The 27,610-nt window shown below is 47.0% G+C and overlaps 2 protein-coding genes and 2 long non-coding RNA genes across 6 annotated transcripts in view; 2 read left to right on the top strand and 2 right to left on the bottom strand.

The window, feature by feature from the left end:
* Positions 1 to 936: 936 nt before the first annotated feature.
* On the top strand, positions 937 to 9,281 carry LOC309331040. The gene is made up of 3 exons (XR_014151697.1): positions 937 to 1,018; positions 3,341 to 3,612; positions 8,957 to 9,281. It is a non-coding gene; the product is annotated as an uncharacterized lncRNA (long non-coding RNA).
* A 1,615-nt stretch (positions 9,282 to 10,896) lies between these two features.
* On the top strand, positions 10,897 to 24,783 carry OTUB1 (OTU deubiquitinase, ubiquitin aldehyde binding 1). Its single transcript, XM_081843024.1, has 7 exons — positions 10,897 to 11,051; positions 17,715 to 17,776; positions 19,860 to 19,958; positions 20,372 to 20,490; positions 21,531 to 21,615; positions 23,083 to 23,277; positions 24,339 to 24,783. The coding sequence occupies exons 1-7, from the start codon at positions 10,997 to 10,999 to the stop codon at positions 24,534 to 24,536; spliced, it is 813 nt and encodes a 270-aa protein (XP_081699150.1). The 5' UTR covers positions 10,897 to 10,996; the 3' UTR covers positions 24,537 to 24,783.
* Positions 24,784 to 25,443: 660 nt separating this feature from the next.
* On the bottom strand, positions 25,444 to 26,232 carry LOC309331039. Its single transcript, XR_014151696.1, has 2 exons — positions 25,991 to 26,232; positions 25,444 to 25,824 (listed from the first exon to the last, which is right to left on the bottom strand). It is a non-coding gene; the product is annotated as an uncharacterized lncRNA (long non-coding RNA).
* A 1,130-nt stretch (positions 26,233 to 27,362) lies between these two features.
* The window catches only part of MACROD1 (mono-ADP ribosylhydrolase 1), a 311,747-nt gene continuing 311,499 nt past the window's right edge, over positions 27,363 to 27,610 (bottom strand). For all 3 annotated transcript variants that reach the window (XM_081843022.1, XM_081843020.1, XM_081843021.1), the window contains one exon: positions 27,363 to 27,544. In XM_081843022.1, coding sequence (XP_081699148.1) covers positions 27,513 to 27,544 — 32 coding nt within the window. In that variant the 3' untranslated portion in view covers positions 27,363 to 27,512. The remainder of the gene's footprint in view (positions 27,545 to 27,610) is intronic.

Genomic DNA, 27,610 nt, shown 5'->3' with positions numbered 1-27,610 from the left:
CAATGCTAGTCTTGGGCCTAGGACCCTCGTACCTACGGGACCGCCTCTCCTGGTATGCCCCACAGAGAAACCTACGGTCTGCAAATAATAACATCCTCAAGGTCCCAGGCCTCAGAGAGGTTAGGCTGGCCTCAACTAGAGCCAGGGCCTTCTCGGCTGCGGCTCCAATCTGGTGGAACGCTCTGTCACAAGAGACTAGGGCCCTGCGGGACCTGACATCTTTCCGCAGGGCCTGCAAGACAGAGTTGTTCCACCAGGCCTTTGGTCAGGGCGCAGCCTGACTCCCTCCTCTGGCAACCTGCACAGAATATTGCTTAATCGGTTGCCACTAATTTGATTTTAATTTTTATAATGAATATTTTGAATGTGTGATTATTTGATTATTTGATTATTGTTAGCCGCCCTGAGCCCGGCTTCGGCTGGGGAGGGCGGGATATAAATAAAATTTATTATTATTATTTATTATTAGTCTTGCACAGACTTGATCAGTTGCAATTAATGAACTCAAGGTAGTCATGCTCATTAAATTCAGTGGGTCTACTCTGAGTGAAGGTTACCAGATTTTTTTCAATGAATCTGGGGACACTTTTCAACTTCAATGGATTTTGTATGGGGGCTGATTTGTAAATCCAGGGACTGTCTCCGGAATACGGGGATGTCTGGTAACCTTACTCTGAGTACGGCCAGCATAGGATTCAATCCACAATCTCTTTAAAAGAGCTACTACAGCTGCTCCATCCTGGCCTTTTAATGGCTCAATAAATCATTTAATCCCCCAGCTCTTGTCAAGAGGCACCCATAGCCACGTGGAGAAAGGCGGGAATCAAGCAGGCCAATGAAAAAACTGGCTGACTTCCTTCCAATTTGTAGGAAAGCAGGACTGGATCTGACTGGCTGGCCAGTTAGTAAGGGGGCGGGAAGCAGGGGGGTGTTCAACCTAAATGCTCTTTATACAAGTGTTGTTGGGTGTTTTCTTGCAACTTCATTCAAGCAGTGCAGTTTCTAAAGACATTTTTATGTAGGTAGTTTGTGTTCAACACTTTAGAGATATGTGCATATCTAATATAAGTTACAATGCTAACTTGTCTGTGTCAGAAGCTAAGTTTTACTGATTTGCAGTAGGGGTTTATTCCCAGGTAAATAGGGTTAGCATTGCAGCCTTCCTCTCATGACTTGGTTGGCTTGCTGAAATAGATATGATGGTTTTATGTTTTCTTGCTTAGTAATTACTTGCTTCTTATGGTTTCTTACAATTATTATACAGTATAGTATATTGCTAAAGTTGTACATGTTTTTGGCTGATTTTCCCCAGGCTTATTTTCTCCTCCAGTACAGTGGTACCTCGGGTAAAGTACTTAATTCGTTCTGGAGGTCCGTACTTAACCTGAAACTGTTCTTAACTTGAAGTTTAACTAATGGGGCCTCCCGCTGCTGCCGCGCTGCTGGAGCACGATTTCTGTTCTCATCCTGAAGCAAAGTTCTTAACCTGAAGCACTATTTCTGGGTTAGCGGAGTCTGTAACCTGAAACGTATGTAACCTGAAGCGTATGTAACCCGAGGTACCACTGTATTGTATTCTGCTTTGGGAAAATATTGAAAGATGATAAATATATGTAAGTAAATTTTTCATTTCTAAGTTGCAATGAAACTTTTGAGTGTCTTGTAATAAATAGACTGACATAACTACTCATCAAGAAACGAATCAGCCCCCACTCCCTTTTTTTTAGTTTTCAAAAACAGGATAGTGTGTTTTTTATGATGGCATGTTACTTTCCTTCTGCTGTTCTGAATCTAATGATTGTTTAGAGCACACTCTTTTATTTGGAAGTTTTAAAATTTGGCAAAAAAGAAAGAAAGAAAAAAAGACTGTGCCCTGCAAGCTTTTCAGCAGCAGTTTCTTTTTCATTCAAAACGAGTTTCGAGTTTCCCTCATATTGGGATTAATTAAAATGCATTGAAAGTGTGTTGCCTCTCATTGGCAGTAGGTGGCGCAGTTGTGTGGTTCTAAGGTGATTCTCTAGTTAAAGAGACATCCACCTTTGCTTGGTTGTGATTCATTACATTTTATATTTTGCCTTCTGCCCAAGATGTAGCTCAAGACGGTGTATGTGGGGCTTCCAGTCTTCCATCCTGGAGGTATCAGGACAAAGACAAACTTTGCATTAGCAAGCTTGCTAGACTGATCATGTGTTTTTAGGACCATCTCCTGGGAATCTAGCCCATGGGTAGGCAAACTAAGGCCCGGGGGCCGGATCCGGCCCAATCACCTTCTAAATCCAGCTTGCGAACAGTCCGGGAATCAGCGTGTTTTTACATGAGTAGAATGTGCCCTTTCATTTAAAATGCATCTCTGGGTGATTTTGGGGGCATAGGAATTCGTTCATTCCACACCCCCCCACATAGTCCGGCCCCCAACAAGATCTGAGGGACAGTGGACCGGCCCCCTGCTGAAAAAGTTTGCTGACCCCTGATCTAGCCTCTTAGCAGCAGTATAGTATAGTGGAAAGATTGTGGTTGCACTCAGGTGGGATTCCCTGTGGGAATTCCCATAGGTCATCTGGTTGTCCATAATGAGAACAAGAGGCTGGAAAGATTCTTGCCTTGCAGGGGGTTGGACTAGATGACCCTTGGGGTCCCTTCCAACTCTACAGTTCTATGACTAGGTGGGCATGTGGCTTGATCCAGCAGAGCTCTTCTTGAGGCAGAAATGTTCTTGGGTTTTTCATGTGAATTGAGGATGCCTTAGGAGCCCCCTCACAGGAAAACGAACTAGCTCTTATATAGCAAGATGGTAGCTCCACCGATGGTTCACTTTTTTGCCTGGTATAGCAAATGTTTTGTGAAAAGTTTCAGAAAGCCCAGCTTTCACTCCTTCCCATCTTTTGCAAGCAACAGGGAGTGGTGACAGACTCTTGGCACATAAATCAATACGATAAGTTACTCTCCTGCAGATGGCCGTAGTGTCATGGTTTGGCCAACTCCTGTTTCATTAGTTATATTGGTGTTCTTGGGTCCCCAAATGTTGGACTACAAATACCATCTTCCCTAGCTATTTTTAGCCAGTCAGGGATGATGGGAGTTGTAGTCCAGCAACATCTTGGAATGCAGGGTGCTATATCACAGGCAAGTCCTATTTCCTTGGTCCGAGCAATGCTCTGTGTTGGCAACTTCCTTTTTTAAAAAAATGATTTGCATATAGCATTTCAGTTTCATGCTCCATTTACAGGGGAGGCAAGTGCCTAAAACACGGCTGGACAACCTTTTTCAGCCTGAGGGTTAAATCTCACTTCTGGGTTGGCTGGTTTTTTGCTTCCTTCGACTATGTTCCTTTTCCTCCCAGGGACACCATGTTGGAAGCCAACGCCACACCTGATGACACGGAGGCTTCCGTCCAAGAAATCCCAGAAGCTCCCAGAGCGGTCCAGACCCCTCTGAGGAGCCAGCAGGAGAAGAGGAGTATAGAAGAGAGGTTGGGATTGTACCACACCCTGCCCAAGAGACGTGAACGCATTGGCTTCTATAAGGGCAGGCCCATCTCGTCCAAAGTAGACTCCTTCCGACTGAAGAAGCCCTTGTAGGCCTGCCATGGCTGAATCTTCCCCCAGTCCTTTGGTAAGTCTTCCCTTCTCCCAGCCTCCCAAGTATGGGTAAGGGCAAAACCTCAGGGGCAGGGCATCTGCTTTGCCTGCAGAAGGTCCCAGGTGGCAGGATCAGTCCCCAGCATCTCCAGGTGGAACAGCGGAAGACTCTCTATTTGATGCCCTGCCTGCCAATCAGTAGAGACCACGGGTCTTCAAACCATAGCTAGGTCATGAGGCCATCTCAGGTGGGTTGTTGCTACCATAAAAATATTCAATAAACGTTCATTTTTAATATATTTTCAACTAATTTAAGAGTAGTTTAATAATAATAATAACAAATTTTTATTTATGCCCCGCCCTTCCTGGTTCAGAAAACCGGGCTCAGGGTGGCTAACAACAAATTTAAAACACTTAATTCATGCAACAAAAAACAGCATAAAATATAGCATAAAACGTGAATAACAATAAATTCAGAATTCAAAAATCAATTTAGGGGGGAAATCCATCCAATAAACATTAGATGATCACCAGGGCTAGCTGGCTAAATTAGTCCTATTTGGGCCAGCGAGGAGACCAGGGGAGAATTAGCTGTGGGATCCCAGAGCAGGTAATCTTCATAAAAAGGGGAGGGGGAAGGAAGAAAGGGGAATAAACAATCAGGCTAAGTGATTTACCGGTACTAGTCAAGTTTCATCTGCTTCCTGACTCAGGGGTCTAAGTGGAGCCCCAGTGAGCTCAACTAAACTTACTTCTGCTTTCCTGGGATTCACTGAATTCAGTAGGGCTTGCTTGTGAGTAGACACACATCTGCTTGCACTGCTTACCGACAAACACCCTCCCCATCATTCTCACATGGTACCCAACCTCCTATTTCAGCATAAGGCTGCCAGCTAAACCTCCCCTCCATTCTGTTCCCCCCAAAAAGCCTTCCTCCCACCAATCTCCTTTTTTATCAAAGGGAGGAAGGGCAAGCAAAAAGACAGTCTCCTTTAAATAAAAAAAAAACCTTCCTTTTTGATATGGAGGAAAGCTGTTTAGGGGAAAACAACAACATAAACACCACCAGAAAACAAAAACAATAACTATTCTGCCTCTTTTTTTCCCTAATAGAAAAAAGAAAGAAGTCCAGTCATGAGGGGTTCCTCCTGGATTGTTAGCAGACTCTGCATAAATAGCTGATCTCTAAGTGGGAAGATACCAGTGAACCTGAAAGTGTTTGCTGGTTTGTGTGAGGGTTTATCTTCATTTCTTAGGAGGGAGGAGGAAGAGAGGAAACAAAGCTGGACACACAGTGCCTGCAAATTATCTGCAAAGTAACTAAAGTACAGTATGGGTTCAGCTGAGATTACCCCTGGGAAGCTGTTAAGTGTCCACCTTTTGTTCATTGGTATATTGCCTTTTTGAAATACTTACCACTATATACTGGTAATCAAGGTATTCAACAGTAGAGCCAAACCTCGGTTGTAATCTGTTCTGGAAGACCGTTCGACTTTTGAAACGTTCAGCAACCGAGGCGCAGCTTTTGATTGGTTGGAAGAGTTTCTTGCACTCAGAGCCAGTGTGGTGTAGTGGTTAAGAGCGGTAGTCTCGTAATCTGGGGAACTGGGTTCGGGTCTCCGCTCCTCCACATGCAGCTGCTGGGTGACCTTGGGCTAGTCACACTTCTTTGAAGTCTCTCAGCCCCACTCACCTCACAGAGTGTTTGTTGTGGGGGAAGAAGGGAATGGAGAATGTTAGCCACTTTGAGACTCCTTAAAGAGAGTGAAAGGCATGATATCAAATCCAAACTCTTCTTCTTCTTCTTCTTCTTCAAGCGGAAGCCGCGTCAGACGTTTTGGTTCGGAGAAACGTTCGAAAACTGGAGCATTTACTTCCAGGTTTTCAGCTTTCGGGAGCCGAAATGTACGATAACAGAGGCATTCGGGAACCGAGGTTTGACTATATGACAATTTATTGCACAGCCCTAGACATGGCTGCTTGGTTCGAAAAAGTCCTCCTGTTATGCTGTTGGACTAGGATTTGGGAGACCAATATTCAAATCCCCACTCAACCTTGATGCTCACTGGGTGACTGTCTCTCAGCCTAGCCTACCTCGTGGGGTTGTTGTGAGGGAAATATGGAGAGCAGGCCACCTTTAGCTCCTTGCAGGAAAGGTGGGCTATCAATGGAGCAATTCTGTAAGTAAGTAATAAAACTACTCCCATTCTCATCCTCTTTGGGTCCTGTTCCTCCCTTAGAAGCCAACTCTTGAGGAGAAATGAATGTGTCCTTTATCCACAGCCTGCATCTCCCACATTGCAAGAGCCAAAGTATGTTTTGAACTGTTGGTGACATACTGTCAGACAACTGTGCGCTGTTGTTTTTCTAATATATATTTAACCCAAAAGAACAAACAGTTCTGGCTTTTAAATCTGTGTTGAACAGACTGCTGCAGAGCTAAATGAAAACAAGCTGGGGGGACCCCCTCCTGTCCTCAGCAGTGTGGAATAAGAGGCGAAGCTGAGGCTCACAACCCTTTCCCCCTCTGAAATGCCGGAGGTATGTTTTTACGTCCCCTGAGGTTGCGTATGTGCCGTACCTTTAAAGCACATTCTTTCCTTCAAAGAATTATAAGCGCTGTAGCTTACCCCTCGAAGAATGGGAACTGTAGTTTAAGGGTGCTGGGAATTGTAGCTTTGTGAGGGGTAAATGACAGTTCCCAGGAAGCCATGTGCTTTTAAATGTATGGTGTGGATGCGACCTGAAACAATTGTCAAATCAATTCATTATATTTGTTATCATGACAGAACGCTTTGCAAGCCTTGAAAATTAGTTGATCACTGCGTGCTTACACACACACACACACACACACACACAGAGAGAGAGAGAGAGAGAGAGAGAGAGAGAGAGAGAGAGAGAGACACTACATGGGGCTTTGCTTCCCCACTTCTGGTCCAGCTGCGCCATTACCTGCCCCACTGTTAAGTTGTGGGCGAACATGTCAGACGACACAGCGATTCTTTAAACAGCTCTTCTTTATTCAGATGCCAGAACAGAACTAGGCTGAGGAGCTCAGTCAGCCTGCTTATATAGAGCTCCAGAACAATGCAACTGTTGCCATTTTCTAAAACTATCCAATCACTGAACGTCACTTTTCTACCCTTCATTTGCATAACTATCTACAGTATCCCCCTGCTGGCCCAGGGTGAGAACTTCAGTACATAACACCCACAAGTGGGCGTAGCTTGGGCAAAATGGCCTTGTGGGACCCAATGGGGAGGCTTAGTGGGCATAGCCAAGGGCCTATGGCTGCTGATTCCCCACCCCTGTCTTAGCTAATCTGAAGCCATCTACAAGTTTCTATTGGAAATTTGTGCTTTTTAAGACTTTATTCTTTTATTTCTGGTCATCCATTCCCTTCAGAACTTATCATTTCTCAGATACCTTCATACACTTCTTTTGCTGCTGTTAACAAGTACTTTGACTTTTCTCCATTTTAAATTGTTCCGCAACCGTCGAGTAATTGCTGTATTGATCTTTGTCTGGAAATGTCAAGTTTCTCCAACTGTCCTTCTAAAGAATTTTCCTGCTACATAATTATCATCTGGTTTCACTTTTGCTGCTTTACTAAACTGGCAGGATCTTTAAAAATAAATAAATCTGCATGAGCCAATGCAGGTAAATCAGTATTTGACCTTAACGGCATTTAAATGCTGTATTCATATGTCTTATTTTAATTTGGCTTCTGTTTCCATCCAAGTGTTTCTTCAAAGTAATCATAAAACGACCAATTACTACATAGAGTGCCTGGGGAGGGGGGGGTTGTCAAGCTTTTACCTTTTACAATCTGAATAAATGTTTACTAATTACAGGTAACCCTGCATTAATCTCATCTGACCTCCTGGTTAATATGGGAAACAACATTCCGTTGGGCTTCAAGATAGCTGTGAACGAGCAGATTAATGAGTGCTAATGACGGTGCCGATCTGTTGCAAAACCAATTAACGCAGATTGGAACGTTGTTAAAATCCATTTTTAAAAAATAAAATAAAATAAATGAGCTTCCTTATCTGTCTTGTGGAATACATATGGGGCTTTGTACCTTTTTTGCAAAATGGCAGATAATGAGAAGATGTGTAAGTTATCTCCCACAGAACTGGATTTTTTGTGTGTCAAATTATTGAAAGGGGTGAGAGGTTGGGATGAATTGTAATGGACTTGGCTATTCTTTATGAAGTAGCATCACTAAATCAAAAGGCCAAGCTGCGAATGATTAATACTGAAACAAGCAACTGGGAAGATCATGACTGGATAGCTCAGCCAGTTAGAGCATGGTGCTGAAACCGCCGAGGAGGCTGCAGGTTCAATCCCCGTATGGGACAGCTGCATAGTCCTGCATTGCAGGGGGTTGGGCTAGATGATCCTCAGGATCCCTTCCAACTCTACAAATATATGAATCTATGACAGCTATGTGCTGTGACCCGTAGGTCAGCTAGGAAGCTGGACACGTCTTTTATTTGGATGTATTGTTTTAAAACTGGGAGTTTCCATAACCATACTTATGAGCACCTCCTCTTCTACAATCTATTTCCTACTGTGAAAGCAACAGCCTCCCCCGCCCTCCATGGCATTTGCCTCAGCAGCAGCTGTTCACAGGTACATTTCACTTGTACATGGAAGTTCCATTTAGATGCCATGGGTCATAAATATACATTTCTCCACAAATTTGGCTGCCTCTAGACTGTCGGCATTGTGTAGAAGGAATTCAAGCAGACATTGAGAAAGTTAGGTTTGTGTAATTAAAGCACTTAGTCGCCCTAGCTCGACAATCCCGCTTAAAAAGAAGGGAAGAAATGGATGTTTTGTGGTTAGGAAAGTGACAGTGAAATGTACTGGAAAGTGTAGGAAGAATAAATGATTAATGAGAAGATGTCTGACCACCGTGCAAGCAAATAAGGACAGATGCAGGAAGAATACTTGTTACCCTTTATTCTTCCCACAGAGAAATTGGAGCAAATGCTCAATAAAGACTGGATACAATCTAACTTCTGCATAAGCTTTGTGCAAACATATCGGGATGAACGCTTGCTAAACAGGTCAACTGGAGGTGCCCTTTTGTTAACCTGCTGCTTTTTACAGGCATTGAAATGGTCATGTTGCATCCTGCAGTGGTAAATTCCATGTTAAGTGAACCTTCTTAGAAGGAACCTAAAATGCTATGAGAGAAATAAGATTAACTAAAACAAGAGAGGGAGACTAGTCCTACTACAGTTTCGCCTTCTCGAAAGGGTCACTGTGAGGCATATGCCTTTGATCTCAATGTGCAGTTTTGTTTTTTTAAAGATCTGCAGTGTTTTCTTTCTCCTTAACTATTTTCTCCTCCTTCTTTCTTACAGTTCTGTTACCAGGATTCTGGTGTATCCATGAAGCAAACATCTCTTTGGATAAGTTAAGAGCCGCAACCACCTGCCGTATGAAATTCCATACACATTCACAAGCACCAATATGAACTGCATTTTGCTCTTGTCTCTAGCAAGGTTGCTCCGGTCTCTTCCTCCTCCTTGCCCTCTGCATTCTTCTTCTTTTTGCAAACCTTGAAGCTTTCAATGCTAAAGAATGTTCGTAAGGCAAACACTTCCATGTTAGAAGGATTAAGTTGGGGCACTGAATATGTATATAACTTCTGCTGTACAAAATGATTCTCCTCTGTTTCTCATTAGGTTTCACCGTTATTTCATTATTATCATTTTGTAATAAAAAGATTTGAAACCTCTTCAGGCTTTTAGGTACACTTAAGATGAAAAGCTTTCTATTTCTTTGCTGCGTTGAGAGAAATGAGTGCTACCTTTTATCTTCATACACCAGTATTTGCTCAATTATCAGGACAGTATATGATGAACCAGATCGCAAAATAAAAACAGGAGTAAATGTATACTAAAATTGGTACTAACATATAACACATTGAAAGTGAGGGTGTGAAAAGGTAACAGGTACAAGGACCCATTTCACCCTGATAAAACATGGCCAGGCATTGGCAGAATGAGAATCACATTATAAGTGATGATGAGAGTAAAAGAATAATTTTGGGGGAGTGGGGGAAAAGAAAAACCTTGGAAAACAATGTAACTCAAACATGAAATAATATTTTTCATGCTTCCTTGTCACAGAGCTTTATGGCGGTGGGAGACAGCTGGCCCATATGAAGCGGGGTGGTGAACCTCAGAGCTGTGGGCCAAATGTGGCCCTCCAGGCCTCTCTAGCAGGCCCTCAGAACTCTCCCTAGGCCACACCCATCACTAGCCCTGCTTTGCACTCTCCTTGAATATTTTTGCCTGCTGGAATGTGTCATTGAGTTCTGATCATGTCTCTTGCTTTCCCTGGATAGAGGACAGAATGTGTGTGTAAAAAGTACCCTGCTTTCACAGTGCTAAAATTTACACTTGCTGCTTCACTCACTTTTGCTTCTGACCCTGATCACCACTGCAATGTGGCCTCATAAAGTTGTCCCAAAGGGAATATGGTCCTTGGGCTGAAAAAGTTTCCGCAACCCTATTACAAAAGTATGAAGTTTTATCTTAACTAAATTATATGCAGAGTAGACTCATTGAAATAAGCAGGCCTAAGGTAGGGCCACACCTGGGATAGCTCAGTTGGTAGAACCAGTCATAGAATAATAGAATTGTAGAGTTGGAAGGGAACCTGAGGATCATCTAGTCTGCCCTCCTGAAATGCAGGAATATGCAACTGCCCATATGGGGATGGAACCTGCAACCTTGGCTTATCAGCACCACACTATCCATAAGACTCACCTCCAGGTCATGGGTTTGAGGTCCCCACCCCCTTGGCCAAGATTCCTGCAATGCAGAGGGTTGGACTAGATGGACCTCGTGGTCCCTTCCAACTCTACAGTTCTATTATTCCAGGCGGTTTTGACTGGAAAGTAGCCATGCCCATTATTCCCAAATAAGTCTATTCCTAGCAGGGCAAACATTACTACAACCCGTTATTTCCTACCCCACCTTTAAACTAATCGATAGACACAGCTGTGCATATTGATTTGTCGTTTTTAAAAAAGAAAGGGAAACAGCGATGCTTTGTGAAGTCATTTTGCGATCCATCCACACGGGGAGGAGGAGGAGTCGCGGCACACGGGTGACGTCATAGTCGGGCGCACGTGCTGCGGATTGTTGTGATGACGTCACAGCAGCAGCGTGATTTTTATTTATTTATTTTTTTTAAAGATTTCCTAGCTGGGGAAGAAGAAGATAAGGTGGGTGGATTTGAGAGAAGGCGGAGCTTCCCAATTAGCGTGTGTCCATGGATGTGAGGAGCGAGTAGCGGTTGCTAGGAAAGAGAGGGCGCGCGAGAGAGAAGTGCTTCCGGTGTCCCCCGAAAGCAACCCGGAAGCGCTTCTCTGCGGGGTTGCAAGCGCGAAGATGGCGGCGGAGGAGCCTCAGCAGCAGCCGGAGCCCCTCGGCGGGGACACGGACGGTAATGGCGGGCGGGGTGGGGGAGCCTCTCTCGGGGTCGCCGGCGGCGGGACGGGGAGTGCGCAGGCGCGGCCTCCTTTCCCTCTGTGGCAGCGTCGCTTCCCGCCTCTGAGGGAGAAGCTCTTTCATTCCAGCAGCAGCAGCAGCAGCGCCTCCTTCCCTCCCTCCCTCCTTCCCTGCCTGGCCCAGAGCAGAAACGTGCTTGGCCTCCCCCTCCGCGCTCTCCTCCCGAGGAGGCCTCGCGGTCTCTTGGGCAACGGCACCCGCGCGCTGCCGCCGCCGCCGAGTGGACCCCGTCCTTCCGCCTCCGGTCGCCATGGCAACGGCGCCCCCTCCGTCCTCTCTGGCCCCGCCTCTTCTCTCTCTCCCCCCCCCCCCACCTCTGAGCAGGACGGGGGAGGCACATCGTCCAAGGCCAGGCTTCTCACTCCCACATGGGCTTCCATAGAAACGCTCCTCTGGCCCCCAGGGAAAAAAACACCTGGAGGGAAAGGGAGCATTTTTGCACTTAAGGGCTTTATTATTATCCTCTCCCCACGCAGAATTCCTCAATCCTTATATGTACGGAATTGTAAAGTCGGAAGGGGCCACGAGGGTCATCCTGTCCAACCCCCAGCAATTAAAGAATATTTTGCCCAAAGTGGGGCTCGAACCCACGACCCTGAGATTAAGGGTCTCATGCTCTACCGAATGAGCTGCTCAAGCCCATCTCCGCTCTTGCCTAAAAACAATTATTACTATATATTTTTTTTATATATATTTCAACTGTGTCAGACCAACACGGCTACCTACCTGAATCTAGAACAATTATTCCTGTTAGTGTGCTGTCAACATACCTGTTGGAATGAATCAAAACTGATAAAAGGGTTGGACTTCTGTGCACACTTCCCTAATGGTCACAACCACCCACACCCACCCACCTTGCTGAAGGTAGCGGAGGTTAATTTTGAGGAAGCAAGTGTAAGTTCATGCTGCAAGGACTGGCTGTAACTCAGTGGTAGAGCGTCTGCTGCATTGCATGCAGAAATCCCAGGTCCAACTCCTAGTCTCTCCAGGTGGGGCCGGGAGAGATTCCTGCCTGAAACCTGCCTGTCATTGTAGACAATACTGAGCTAGCTAGACCAAAGGGTCGACTCAGTACAGTGGTGCCTTGCAAGACGAAATTAATTCGTTCCGCAAGTTTTTTCTTCTTGCGAGTTTTTCGTCTTGCGAAGCACGGTTTCCCATAGGAATGCATTGAAAATCAATCAATGCGTTCCTATGGAGACCGTCCGGGGACAGAGGGGAAGCGCCGCGCGCCTTCCCCTCTGTCCCCGGACCTGTTTTAAAGCAAGGGGCGGCGAGGAGAAGATTGCTTCTCCCCGTTGCCTACCCCGCAATCTCCGGGGACAGAGGGGAAGGTGTGCGCGCCTTCCCCTCTGTCCCCGGACCTGTTTAAAGCAAGGGGCGGCGAGGAGAAGATTGCTTCTCCCCGTTGCCTGCCCCGCAATCTCCGGGGACAGAGGGGAAGGTGCACGCGCCTTCCCCTCTGTCCCCGGACCTGTTTTAAAGCAAGGGAAGAGGCAGCGGGGAGAATCGCTTCTCCCCGTTGCCGCCCCTTGGTTCAAAAGGGGTCCAGGGACAGAGGGGAAGGCGCGCGCGTGCCTTCCCCTCTGTCCCCGGAGATTGCGGGGCTGGCAACGGGGAGAAGTGATCTTCTCCCCGCCGCCCCTTGCTTCAAAAGAGGTCTGGGGACGCGCTATCCCCGGAGCTTGCGGGACAAGCTTCGTTTTGCGAAGCAAGCCCATAGGGAAATGCGTCTTGCGAAGCGGCTAAGAAAACGAAAAACTCCTTCGTCTAGCGAGTTTTTCGTCTTCTGAGGCGTTCGTCTTGCGGGGTACCACTATAAGGGACCTTTGTATGTTCCCAGGATTGCTTGGGGCTTCAATTAGGGCTGAGAAACCCATGACTCTTCAGGTGTTGTTGCACTCACAACTCCTCAGGGCCAGCCAGCATTACAGATGAGTCGGGAATTAGGCGAGTTGTTGTCCAGGGACTTATGGAGGGCCACAGCCCTCCTATCCCTTAGCGTACACATTGAGACCGCAATCCTAAAGACACTGACCTGGGACTGCTTTCTTAGTAAAGGGACTTCCTTTGATGTTTGCTAGAGTGACCGATTATAGAGGAGCAGCCATGTCAATTTTAGCAACACCAGCATAGTACATCAATGACTAACTAGATTTATTGTGGCAGATGCCACAGCAGAAGGCCAATTTATTAAACACATGAAATTCTATCCTCAGTTGGCCGATGGGTATACATGATGAATGAATGGGCAAAAATGGTAATCTGGGATCAAAAGGCAACAAGAAGCACGAGGCATTGCCTGTAATATTCTGTTCAAAGCTAAAGATGTGTATGTGAGGACCATTCAAAACCGTAGGAGCTGCGTGATAATTAACATTTCTTGCTTTGCCTATTTAGGACAGGTAGTAAGAGAATCCTGATTTCAGCTGAGTCCAAAAAGAATAGGATCAAACTTACTGACAAGAGCCTAGTGACACCTTAAAGATGAATGTATTTATTGTTGGAGAAGTGTTCATAAACTTGAGCCCACTTGATGCACCCAGTGAAGTGCTTCAAAAATTTATGCCACAGTAAACCTGCTCATCTTTAAGTCGCCACACAGGTCACTTCCTCTCCCTCATTCTAACATTTACACATTTTAAAAAATACTGTTACCCCTTAAAATTGAAGAAACATAACAACTTGCGTAGTTCACCAGATGCTGATTGAGAATTCCAGCTGTTGACATAGTAAGTAATCATATCTGAAAGTTCCTGCTCTTTTAATAAAATCATTCTAAACAGTAAAGCTGCAACTGGACTTTAATAATAATAATAATAATAATAATAATAATAATAATAATGGAGACTAACACCAAAAGCCTTACATTACCTATGTGTGCATGGTGCAATACATTTTTTTTTGTCAACAGAATACAGGTCTACATTCCCAATATGTTTACAATCTGTCAGTGGGGAAGGAGAGAGGAATGTAGTCTGGAATGAAATAGGAGCAATGCAGTTATATGTTCTTAAGCGGGATCAGAATTGGGAACGAATATTATGGCATTAAACCAAAGGTTTAATAGAAATTCTGAGTTTTGAGAGGAGATAGGATGGGAGATCTAATATGTGTTCAGGAAGGGAGTAATCAGCATATGAGGTAGCAAAGGAAAATGGGCAGAGATGTGTTTTAACAGAGATCTTTCCGGATGGTAGAATTCACTTTTGGTCCAATAGTATTGCAGTTTCTCTCTTCCCATCTCCACTGATCTTTCAACAACAGCTTAACACAGAAATGTAGGGGTAGAATTTCACACATACAGCCAGCCACACATGTTAGCTCCTTTCCAGGAGAAGAACTGCCTTCTTTAGCACCAGCTAGGGAAGGGGTGCCCAAACTTTTTTCAAAGAGGGCCAGATTTGATGGAGTGTACATGCATGAGAGCCAACCAAAGTTGTTGAGTTGGATTAGGCCTCTAAAATGAACTTTGGACATGCCTAAGATAGGGTAAAACAAAAGGTAACAAACATTCCACATCTCCATAAGATGTACCTCCCCACTTTCCTGCCTCACTTGTGCTTGCTGCCTTCCTCCTCCATGCGCGCACACCATGAAAATACCCACCCCAAACATTCATTCATTTGATCTCCCACTTCACACTTCTCCATGGATCTTGCATGTCCAAACTTTAGGGATTAAACCCACAACTGCCCCTCTTCTGAAATAAGACAGGGGTGAGGGGACTTGTGGCTTTCCGGATGGTGTCAACCCCTGTCAACATGGTTGATGGTCAGGGATGAAGGGAGCTGGAGTTCTGACAACATCTGGCGGCTTAGCCAGTCCTGCTTTGAACTCTCCTTCTGCCTTTCTCCCAAAATGATCCAGGGGACAGCTCCAGTTAAGAGCCCCAAACAAAGCTGATCCCCTTATGTCCGTATACATACTTTGTTCCTCTTCTAAACATCCTTCCTCTCCACAGACTTCTCCTTTGCTATTTTAAAGAAACAATTACTCCTCTTGACACTGGGTTGGAAATATCCCTTTCCCTGTTGAGGAACTGCCCCATTGGTGACACTTTGAGATTTCTGTATACTTTTACTCGGTGTGTACAATCCATCTGCACCAAAGCACTCTTAACATGCACATCTATTGTCTCTTAGGCAGTGCTGCCCAGTTTGCATACGTTGAATTCCTGTGCAGTATGAAAATAATATTTGTGCATTGTCATGTTGGGGAACCGGTAAGGGATGCAGAAGGATAGGATCTCTGCCTAATGAACAGTCTGTACCAAGTCAGCTTCCCTTTGGAATCCAGGCCTCATCTGCCATGGTGAGAGAATCCACATTCTCAAAAAAACCCAACCACGGACCCTTGCCTGTGTTTGAGAGCATCTATTGCTCTGGTGGGGAACCTGATGTGAACATAGGAAGCTGCCATTGGTTTAACCAGCTCCGTATTGTTTACGCTGACTGGCAGTGGTTCTAGTGGGTGTTGTTCTGGAGATGTTTCCAGCCCTACCTGGAGGTGCTATAGATTGCACCTCAGAGCCTCAATCACCGAGCTACAGTTTCCCAAATGTTGGGCTGAAACTTCCCTTGTTCTTGGCCGCTGGAGTCCAACAACAAGAGCAGGGCCACAGGTTCTCCAGAAGGTGCCTGCGTTCAGACTCCACCCCCTCCAGGTGCCTGGGAACCCCATTTTGGTTGATGTGATAATCCCTCCCAGAATGAGACACTCTTGCCCTGGAATGAACTTTGCTTTATTATTGCTCATCTGCTTTGACAGTTGCTTCTGACAGTTCCGCCTTTCTGACAGCATGTCCCCCTTTAAAATGGAATCTTGATTGAGTTCATCTTAATATACGTTGTGTAAGAATTGCCTGAAGTCGCAGTTGGTTCAGGGCCAGGTTGCCAACAGGTTAAGTAGCCCTGGACATGGGCTTTTAAGTGGACTCGCACAAAGAAAATTAAGCATCTTGAGCTTTCTCCACTGCTTTACTCCATCCCAAGAAAAGCTCAGTCTCTGCGTCAAAGGCACCTGAGAAGGGCCAATAAAGTTGGCAACTCTAGGCAGGGAAGGGGTGGACATGCCCGTGGTGTGGGCTGTTGTGTTCTTTTACCCTTCATCTTGTACCTTGCTGATTGTAAATCAGAGCATGAATTTTGCTGCCTGCCTGTGTTGGCAACCGGAAGAGCCCCTGATCCCCAAATTCATTCCTGTTGGGGCTCGCAAGCTCCAGACCCTGAAAATAGCTGCTCTCTTGAATCACACTCGCCCCTTCAGAGTTGTGTGTCAACCATTTGACCCAGATTGCATGGTAATATACATTGTGTCCCCCCCTTTCTTAAACAAGTCCTGCACGTAGCTCCTGCCCTTTGAGGATTCATTAACTCATCTTTTGCCAAGAAAATCTGGCCTGAGTGTTGGCTGATCCAGTTTTGGAAGGAAGTCTGGAGTAAATTGGGTACAATTCCACTACCTTTCTGTGGCCTGGGAGGGAAGAGGTTCGGGGGGGAGGGGAGTAGGCAGGGAGGTGAAGCCTGCAAAACCAACTGCATGAGAAAGAGTTGCAGTTGTGAGTCTCAGCCTCACTGCGGTAGCATCCTAGCAGGCTGGGAGCTGGGACACCTCTCTGGATGATGTATGATATGGAACTGGCCCAGATCAGGTTTCCTGATTTTTCTGCAGCGTTGGCAGCTGCTGTGAGCAATTGATGCTGCTGGAGGAAGCAGCTGAGAACCTGCACTGCCTGTCTTACAAAGCAGATAAAAACTTCCGCACAGCAGGCTGCGGTGTTACTATTTTCCTTTTTTTTTTGTAGTGGTGTGCAGCTGCTTGGGTTTCTGCAGCAACTGGGCCTCTCTCTTGCTCTCTCTTTTCAAATGGATACCCCGCTGGAGCCTGGCTGTAAAAGGGAGGCAGCGTCAGCGTCTGTTGTTGCAAAAACATGGTACCCAATGCAGCTTGTCATGCTAATAAGGAGGGGATGGGCCACTTGCTCAGCCCTGGGGGCTCTGTGTCGGAAGCGTGGTTGCGGGCACAAGAGCTGCGGTGAAGGTGCGATGGCATTGCATGTCCTTGAACATAAACCGGCATAGCTTCGTTTGCGAGGGTGTCTTCTTTTTTTCCGTTTTGTATTTGATGAGGCTAAGCTTTAGATTTGGCGGTTTAAAGCTGTGTGGTTCCTGTAGTTCTGAAACACTGCCCTGCAGAGGTTTTAAAGTGTGATGAGATGTTGCGATCAGGACCATAAAGTACCCTGTATTGTACAAGAAGAGATGTGCTGAATGATAAGAATTAATTAATTGACTCTTGTCTGCTCTAGAGATGTCAAAATCAATTGCAGCTGAAAATTGTAACAGGCTTAGCTCTTTCTCTAATTGCTGTCTTGCTTCTGATCCTTTGACTTTGTTGTCATTATTGTATTTTCAAGCCCTGAGGACTAGGAACTTAGGCATCGTTTTTGTCTTGAGCCATACTGTGAAAAAGCAAATTTTATCTTTTTGTGTGTGTGTGCCAGAAGATCATTGTTAATGCTGTCAAGACTGCACTGGTGCAAAGGGACCTTTCTCAACTTCATTATTATCTTCTCTCTCTTTTTTCCTGCCCGCAGGAGTGAATTGCTTGGCCTATGATGAAGCCATAATGGCACAGCAGGATCGAATTCAGCAGGAGGTGAGCCCTTGTGAACATAAGAGGTTGGCCTATGTGGTCCTGCCTGCTTTGTGTTCGGCTGCATGAGCAGCAAGCAACCACAAAAAATTGTACCCATTCATTCAGATTCACAGCCCATCCCATCTTATAGATTCCAACTGTGTACAGATGTGCTGGACTTAACATTGTACTCCTTCCGTTGTCACATCCTAGAATCTCTCCGGAAAGCTCGGTAGCAGCCTGATGTGACTAACCCCGTGATTCCCAAGTAATCGCAACATGCGTGAAACTAAGGGCTGGTTCACAAATGCACCTACATTCCTCCTTGATTTCTCCGTGCTTAATAACTGGAGCTGGCTCTGCGGTGCTGGCTCCCTTAAAGCTCTGCGTTAAGCAGAGTGAAACTCTGGGGTTCACTCCCCATAAGAAGAAGCGATGACCACCAATTTGGATTACTTTAAAAGAGGACTAGGCAGGTTGATGGAGGATAAGGCTATAATGGCTGCTAATCCTGATGGCTTGATCCTGCAGCCAGGCTCTTACGATCCATTGCATTCTTTTCTGTGGTGTTGTGCCTGGGATGGCTGCTTCACACATTCCAGTCAGGGCAAGCTAGTTGATTTTCATTGAATTGTAAAGTTGGAATTCATCTAGTCCAACCCCCTGCAATGCTGGACCATGCAGCTGTCCTTTATGGGGGATCGAACCTGCAACCTGGGCATCATCAGCACCATGCTATGCAGGCCCAATTTTCAAATAGCTAAGGCAGGTTTGGGGACCCTTTGGCCCTCTAGATACTGCTGAGCTATAACCCCCACCACCCCTGTTCCTAAGCTATGCTTGTGGGCCTGATGAGAGTTGTAGCTCAAGTCCAAAAATTCTCCACACCTGTCCTAAGGGGAAGTTCTTGTTTTTAAATTGGTGGGGGGTGGGGGAGGCCAGTGGTGAGCAGGGCTGGAGACAAAGAGGTGGGCGATGCCAAAGGTAGAGGTGAACAGAGCAATGGATGTGACTCTTGAGTAGAAGGACCTTCTAGTCATGGAGAAGGCAATGGTCTCTCTTTGCTTGTGAACATCAAAGCAAGCAAGAACCATTCTCACAGTTCAAGGATGCTGCATTGGAGGAGGGCTTGGGTGAGGGCGGTGTGGCCCCCTCACAGTCCTGAGGGCCAGATAGGGAGGTCCTGGGCCCCTGCTTTAAATGGAAGTTTCCAGCTTCCTGATTAATGTATTTTGCAAAGAGGCTGTAGAAATAAGGGTTGATGATGCGAGTGAGCTGTGCTGAAGCAAGCTATCAGCTAGCTTTGCAGAGCCTCTTTTATTGGCAAAAATCAACAGTTGGAAAGCAGTAGTGAAACCACTCTGAACTTTAACATATTTCCAGCAAAGCACATTTCCAGCCTTAGCAATACACGTGTCAACAGGTGCTCCCCCCAAAAAGCTCCCCTGATACTTGATAACGTCTGCTTTACTCGTCATGCTCCAGCCAAGCGATATGTCTAAGCAAGCAGTTTGCGAAAGGACAAAAGGTCAAGGGGAAAACCCTATCTTCCAGCCAAGAAGGCAAAAGGTCAGAGAAAGCAAGCGTAACACTCCCAGACATGCTGTGGCATATCTTTGGGCGAGGTTTGCCTTCGCAATATGGAGCGTTACCCCTACATCGGCATGGACAGAATTGGGTTGCTGCAACAACAGAACTGTGTCTACTTGCAATAAAAGCAAGCCTTTATACCCCCGGGACCATAATTCAGAACATCTGGTTATGAAGCCCCACGTAGCCCCTGCAGCTCAAGAGGGAAATTTTGCTTACTGTTGGAACTTCTAAACAATCCTCCATTTCTATGCTGAATGCTGACAGCGGAGCTTCCCTCTTCTGGGCTTGGTTTCTACTTGGAGTACAGAGGAGAGCCAGTTCATTCCATCCTCCTCTGCCAGCCCACTCACTCGCCTGCATACCACTCCTGATCGCCCGTGGCAACCAAGCTGGTGCTTTAAATAAAAGGCTGGTCCTTTTTAAGCTGCCCACCTCCCCCATATGAAAATATGTGTTTCTGTGCTCTCCTTCCTGTTCTGCACCTCTCACGTGCCAACCTGCTTCTCTGCAGATAGCCGTCCAGAATCCTCTCGTCTCAGAAAGGATGGAGTTGTCTGTCCTGTACAAGGAATACGCTGATGATGACCACGTCTACCAGCAGAAGATCAAGGTAACAAGGACCACAACCATTCCAGCGCATGGGCTGTGGAGGGCAGCTGAAATGGAGGAATGGGGTGGAGCCCTTCCTCCATGAGGAAAGGGGAACAGCCGTCGCTCAGGGACAGAGCACTGCTTTGCATGCAGGCAATTCCAGGTCCAATCCCCAGTAGCCTCTCCAGGTAGGGCTGGGGGAGATTCCCTGCCTGAAGCCCTGGGGAGCTGCTGCCAGTCAGTGTAGACAATGCTGAGCTAGATGTACCAGTGGTGTGACTTGGTACAAGGCAGCTTCCTGCGTCATTGGGGTTCAAGAGGGGAAAGTACCCTGAGGTCTGCTTTTAGAAGACAGGGCATTTATTCTGTTTCTGTCTCGAGGCCACCAAGTCAGTCGTATGCTAACCCACCTCCTCCATTCTCCCTGCACAGGATCTGCTGCAGAAGTATGCATTCATCCGGAAGACGAGGCCAGACGGCAACTGTTTCTATCGGGCATTTGGCTTCTCCCATCTTGAGGCACTCTTGGAGGATGGCAAGGAGCTCCAACGGTAGGATGTGCGGCGGGGTGTGTGTGTGAGGTGTGTCTCTGGAATTTGTTGTTGTTGTTTAGTCGTTTAGTCATGTCCAACTCTTCATGACCCCATGGACCAGAGCACGCCAGGCACTCCTGTCTTCCACTGCCTCCCGCAGTTTAGTCAAACTCATGCTGGTAGCTTCGAGAACACTGTCCAACCATCTCGTCCTCTGTTGTCCTCTTCTCCTTGTGCCCTCCATCTTTCCCAAGATCAGGGTCTTTTCCAGGGAGTCTTCTCTTCTCATGAGGTGGCCAAAGTATTGGAGCCTCAGCTTCAGGATCTGTCCTTCCAGTGAGCATTCAGGGCTGATTTCCTTCAGAATGGATAGGTTTGATCTTCTTGCAGTCCATGGGACTCTCAAGAGTCTCCTCCAGCACCATAATTCAAAAGCATCAATTCTTTGGCGATCAGCCTTCTATATGGTCCAGCTCTCACTTCCATACATCACTACTGGGAAAACCATAGCTTTAACTATACGGACCTTTATTGGCAAGGTGATGTCTCTGCTTTGTCTCTGGGATGCTCCTACTTATTTATCGCCTTCCACACATCTCAGTAAAAACAGCTAAACCTTAAAAGCAACGCAGGAAGTAAGATCAGATAAATATAAAAACATTACCAAGTAGACACCCACAACAGAGAGACATTCATCCAGCTGGCAGAACAAAGATGTCTTCCGTTGTTTCCAGAGAGTGCATCTCCACAGGGATGCCGTTCCGCAGAACAGGGGCAGCCACACGGAAAGTCCTGCTCTGAGTTACTGCAGAGAGGGGGCTTCTGATCCTTCTGGAACTGGAAGGAGAAGCTTCTCTGCAGACCAAAGTGACCTACTGGCTACATCTTGGATAAGGGAGTCTCTTGGGATGCAGGGGGGGTGGTCAGCGCTGTCAATGAAAGTATACTTGGCAGTTCTCAGCCCATTGCTGAATGTTGGGTCATTGGAATTTGCAGTGCAAAGATTCTTGCTTTACTAGAATTACTTATTCTGTACTTGTTTATTTTGCTGAGCACAGCTTCAAAGAGGTGGCTGCCAAAAGCAAGGAAGTGTTGGTTTCGCAGGGCTTCACGGAATTCACCATTGAGGACTTCCACAACACGGTAAGCCAGGGTGGGAAACCTCAGGCCAAATGCAGCCTTCCGGTCCTCTCTGCCTGGCCCTTGGGACTTTGCTCAGGCCACACTTCACACCCTTCTTGGAAGTTTTTGCCCTCTGTAATTTTTTTTGCCTGTCTGGAATATGTCCTTGAACTCAGATAATGGCCCTTAGTCTCCTGGGTAGAGAGGGGTTTGTGTGTAAAACCAGCCTACTGTACAAAAGCAATGCAGGTGACTCTTAGCTTACACAGGGGTTATGTTACGGGGAGTGCATAAAGCCAAAATCAAGTATAGTAAAAACACACTGGATGCAATGGCAGGTTCGATGGCCAAAGTTCCTTGCCCCCCCAACACCCACCCCCTTTTTGCTCCATTTTTTTGATTGATTGATTGGTTGGTTGGTTGATAGATTGCTGAGTGCATAACGCTGAAAGCATAACTTGCCAGTTACCTTTATTCACATTCGTTGCTCTATCCACTTTTGTCTCTGGCCCCGCCCACCACAGGCAGGAGTCCCATGGAAGATTGTTTAGAAAGGATTGCAGCTCTCGGGCTGGAAAATATCCCCGACGCCTGTGCTAAGGCCATGAAGGGGAGGGGTGGGGACAGGACACTTGAGCGATAGTTTGAGATTGGAAGAATTTGGGAATAAAGGGACTTCACTGTCTGTGTTTCAGTAGTCACAAACCTCAACCTTTCTTTGTTGGCATGGTGGTCCACTCCATTGTCCACTTCAGTTGCCCCCTTCTGCGTCTTTCCAAGTGCAAGTAGTATTGGTGCTTAAAACACCCGTGGGCCTCCCAAGTGAAAATCAAAAGGATGGATGGCTCACAAGTGGCTGCCGTAAATCGCGGCTCCAGCGTCACCACAGGGGCCCCTCCCCGTTGGGGCAGCAAGCAGTACTTTGCCAGGGAGACCCTGGTGTCAGCCATACCTGCTAAGATACCAGGGGTGGGGAGACTGTCAGGCCCTCCAGATGTTGTTGAAGGGAAGATGGGCATCTGGACATCTGGAGGAACATAGGAAGCCCTTGTTTCTTCTAGCTCTGTGTTGTCTACACTGACTGACAGCAACTCTCCAGGTATTCAGACCAGGAGCCTTTCCCGGTCCTTCCTGGTGCTGCTAGAGCTTGAACCTGGGACCTTCTGTACATCTTGTGAAAATGTGTCTTTCTGCCCAGGCTTTCCCAGACCTATAAGATTTCATGTGTTTGAGGCCTCTGAACTTGTTTTGCTTGCTATTGCGTGTTTTTGTATTGCTCTCTTAGTGGTTTTAGGCTTTTTGTTTTAATGATACGTTGTTTGTTTTAGATGGCGCACCGTTCAGAGAGTTTTGAAATATTAATAAATGAGTCTGATGTTGTGCCACCAAGTTAAAGCCCTTCCCCACTGTTTCCTCATCACTGGCTTACACAGCCAGCTGTTGGCGCTTTTCTTTGACCTTTTCTTTCTCTCTCTTTAATCCCTGTAGTTTATGGATCTGATAGAACAAGTGGAGAAGCAAACCACGGTTTCAGACCTGCTGGCCTCTTTCAACGACCAGAGCACCTCGGATTACCTTGTTGTGTACCTGCGGCTGCTCACTTCTGGGTACCTGCAACGCGAGAACAAGTTCTTTGAGCACTTCATCGAGGGAGGACGCAGCATAAAAGAGTTTTGCCAGCAGGTCAGGAGCGTGGAGGCAGGGGAAAGACATCTCTGACCAGGACGAGACAAGATTTTACACACACACACACACACACACACACACACACACACTTTCCATTCACTCCCCTGGCCCTTTCCTCTTGAGGTGACCATTCTGCTTTGGCCATACAGACCTTTCCTGGCAGGATCTGCGAGTCTGCATAGCTGTAGTTTCCCTATGAAGCTTTTAAACATTTCTGCTTTCTTTTTCTGGGAATCCTAGTTCTAGCACACATTGAAAAGGGGAGGAACATCTAGGTAGAGTCTGCTTAAAACTGGCCGTTGAGGGGGCCCAGTAGTGGCAGAATGCACAAGTCTTGTAATCAGGCTCTTTCCCTCATTCTGTTGTTCTCACCAGTCATTCAGTTTATTACTTGCCCTTCACCCTGAGGGGTCCCAGGACAAAACTGCAGCCCCAAGAATAGGGTGGGCCCTACCATAATATGTATCTCAGGGGAAAGAGCATTAGCCCCTTTGCTCCCTGAAGGGCCTGCCAACTCCCTCAGGTTAAATAATTAGAGAATGTTCTACAGTACCACAAGTGTGGCAGGAATGAGCCCCCTCCCCAAGCAAAGATAGCTTATTTTAAGCAAGGGGTGGCAGCAGCTAACCCATGGACTTCTGGGTATTCAAACACAGGAGCAGTTGGGGTGTTTAGTGCCGTGTGTATCCAGCCTTTGCTGAGGTGAGGATTCTGGTATCTGCATGCGTTCAGTGCAGTTCTCTATCTGGCCCGTGGCCTACAAGATGCAGCGTGGATAGTCCACCTGGGTGACATCACTGCATCGAGTACAGAGCTTAGCATCTAGTGTCTTGCTTGGCAACTTTGAAATCTCCTGGTTGCTTTTCTTGAGTATTAAAGTTAGGTTTCTAGGACTCATGATCACAGAATAGCTTGGGTGCATGGAATCTGAGAGGGGCTGGTCTGGGCAGGGCAACTCAGGTGGGGATTTCAGAGCCTTGCAAGGCGCCTTAATCTTTCTCAAGTGGGTACTGTCAAGGGGCGTAAACAGCTCTGTGTGCCTTTCCTCTCTTTTCCAGGAGGTGGAGCCCATGTGCAAGGAAAGCGACCACATCCACATCATTGCGCTGGCCCAGGCCCTCAACGTCTCCATTCAGGTGGAATACATGGACCGGGGTGAGGGCGGCACCACCAACCCCCACATCTTCCCTGAGGGCTCGGAGCCCAAAGTGTATCTACTGTACAGACCGGGACACTACGACATCCTGTATAAATAGAGGAGAGGCGGGGGGAGGCAGTCTGGCCGGTGCACCAAGCCCCCCCTCTTCTTCCTCTCTGCCTCGCATTGTCTTTCTCGCCCGTGTTTCCCTGCCCATCCGCCGGGCAGCATCGTCTGTGGTTGTAAATGGTGATCGCTCTTGCTGCCATCTCGCTCACTTGGTTTGTTATTATTATATTTTTCCTTTTTTTGTTGTTACACTCACACTCTTCTGTGTTTTATTAAAGGGGATGCCGGTGAAACAATCTACCTTGCCTGTAGCTTCTCTCTAGGGCTTTTATGGGGTGGAACCAGTGCTTTTTTTCTAAAAAAATGTTTAGGGGTACTCTCATTTTGACTCAAGAAAATCACCATTTTATAGTTCAAATTGGGGAAAATAAATACAGTAAATGGACAAAAGTACAAAGATTCACAAAATGTTTAGGGGAATGCGTACCTCTGCGTCACCCAGAAAAAAAGCACTGGGTGGAACCTTTCTCTTCCTCCTCTTTTCTGTCCTCATAGAGTGAGCAATGATTGATTTGCTTTGGTACAAAGCCCCACCCCTAAAAAGCGAGTGAGCAAGTGATGGTTTTTCAAAAGGATCATCATGAGGGTTCAGTGTGTGCCAGTGCAGATTCTGGTTGCCAGCATGTTGAATCACTTAAGTGGAGAGATTCTACTCCTGAAGGCTGCAAATATTTTTTTTAAAAAAAGAAATAAGTATACAGCATCTGGTAAAGTCCTGGAAAGCAGAGGAGGGATGGGTAGCGATTCCAGATGTTCAGGGACCAGTAGTTTAGTGTATTCACAGTGACCTGTCTTCCACCTATCTTAACTGTAATCTTGCATATTTTCCTGCCTCACAACCTGTCACCAGACTCCTTGCCACTTTTTTTCTTGGAATGTATAATGAATCTGCAGGGTTTTTGTTTTTTTTAAGAACTTTAGTAAATCACCAGTTTTTCTATCAGCAGAGAATTTGGCTTCCCTCGGAATGCAATCATCCACTGTGTTATTTTTTAAAAGTGGAGAGTGAGGTTCGTTGCTAGAGCTGAGCCAAGAGAAGGTTTTTCCTGGGAGACGTGGAATGGGAACCTGGCTAGGCACATGACCCAGAATGGTGGCTGTGCCACTGTTGCTATGGGACTTGGGAGGAGGCACCTCAGCAGCTGACTCAGTGCTTGGTTAGCAACTGTCTCTTCAAACAGGAAGCCTCTAATTGCAGAACCGGGAAAGGGGGTCCCTGTCTTTGTCGCCAGTGTTGTGTTGCTTCACTGGAAGAGTCTCCTTGCTTTGTGAAGAGTCTGTTTGTGTCAGTGGCGTAGCGTGGGTTGTCAGCACCCGGGGCAAGGCAAGTAATTTGCGCCCCCTAACCCGTGGATTTGCGCCCCCTAACCCGTGGATTTGCCCTAACCCCAGATGTTGCGCCCGGTGCGGCCGGCCCCCCCTGCACCCCCCACGCTACGCCACTGGTTTGTGTGCCTCTTGGTGCGATGGACACACACATTTGTATGAGCCATTGTGCTTGTGTGTATCCTACACATTCAGAAAATCCCTTACTTGTGGTAAAGGACTTCCTGAATTGTACCAATTTAAATCTGAGGGGGGGTATGTGGCGATGTATTGGGTTGGATGCATTTCCCCCCTCACGTGAGGAAGTGTAGCCTTCTTAAAAAAAGAGTGTTTCTAGCTTCCGACCAGACAGCATGGAGCATGGCCTCTAATCCTGCTGGCAGACACTCCCTGTAGTTCTCTCTCTCTCTCTCTCTCTCTCTCACACACACACACACACACACACACTCTTAGGCTGATCCATAATCTATCCATGTCTCTTCCAACTGCTGTCGTCTCTATGGAGCTCCATGTGTGTGAGAGAGGAATTGCTGTTTGGATTCTCCTGAATAGATAATAGAGCAATTAATTAATCCAACCCTGCTCAGAGGCAGTTTGCGGGGGGTGGAGGTGCGGTGTACACATGTGATTTGCCTTTTCCCTGCTGTGGAGATGCTGCCCAGACAGACACACTCGCAGTTACTCTTGCATCATTCCCCTGGTGCCCTCGTTTGACTGGTTGCCAGCAGGATGTGGAGGTGGGTCTGGGTCCTAGAAAGCTCCCAACTCTCTCCGTGTGTCTTGTTCTGACGTGCATTCAAAGGCTGGAGCACAAAGGTTCATCTTGTAATTGGGCAGTGGCAGTGTGTGTGTGTGTGTGTGTGTGTATGTGAGAGAGAGAGAGCGTGCGCGCGTGCGCGAGAGAGAGAGCGCGAGTGAAGAATATGGTGTCCTCCACCTGCTTCCTGGGAGCAGAAGGCCAAAGGCATTATAAGCAGTTTTCTGTTAAGCGCAGGTCTGGGGACTCCACCTCTCATCAGCCCCAGGAAACATGGTTACTGGCCAAGGATGATGGGAGCTGTAGTCCCCAGAGGAGCTGAAAGGGGCCTCATAGGCTTCCTCATCCTTGTTCTTAAAAGAAAAGTTTGGGTTTTGCTTTTGTTTTTTTAAAAAGGAGATACAGAGCAGGGCTTTTTAAAAAGTGACTAGACTTAGTCATGCCATGACTATCACCCACCTCCCCAAGCCCATGGCCTCCTACTCCCACAAAACTATTTTCTGCCTCCTGCTGTTGCTGCTGACTATGGGGAGAGCCTTGTGAGGAGCGAGTGCCAGCTCCTTCCAGACAAGCAACATGTCGCTCCAGCTTGCCTCCTGCCCTGGAGGTTCAGGCGGGGAGGAGCAGGTGAGCTGGTACCTTTTGTTATGCTTGTGCTTCTCTGCAAGGCCGAGTCCTCACTCTTCTGACGCCCCCCCCCCCTTTCCAATTTCACAAGGCATGCAACTGGAGTGTGTTTCGCATGGTTTTATTCCAACAGCAGTTCCTGGATGTTGCGCTTGTCTGGGCATTCTCTCCCACCACCACTGCGCCTCCTCCGAGCCACGGTGTATTCTGCAGCGGGGTGCTTCGCAGGGGTAGGATAGTCAATGCAAAGCGAGCTCAGAGGTGGGAGGGCAGGACCCCCGAGGCATCTGGCAAGAAGAGAAAGAGGCAAAGGTCAGGCCTGCTGGCTGGGGGCTGCCTCCCCTCTGCCCTGC

This window comes from Podarcis erhardii (assembly GCF_964252035.2).
Source record: "Podarcis erhardii genome assembly, chromosome: 15".
NCBI classification, from domain to species: Eukaryota; Metazoa; Chordata; class Lepidosauria; order Squamata; family Lacertidae; genus Podarcis; species Podarcis erhardii.
Note: the sequence above shows the minus strand (reverse complement) of the source record. Positions and strands in the feature narration are given on the sequence as shown.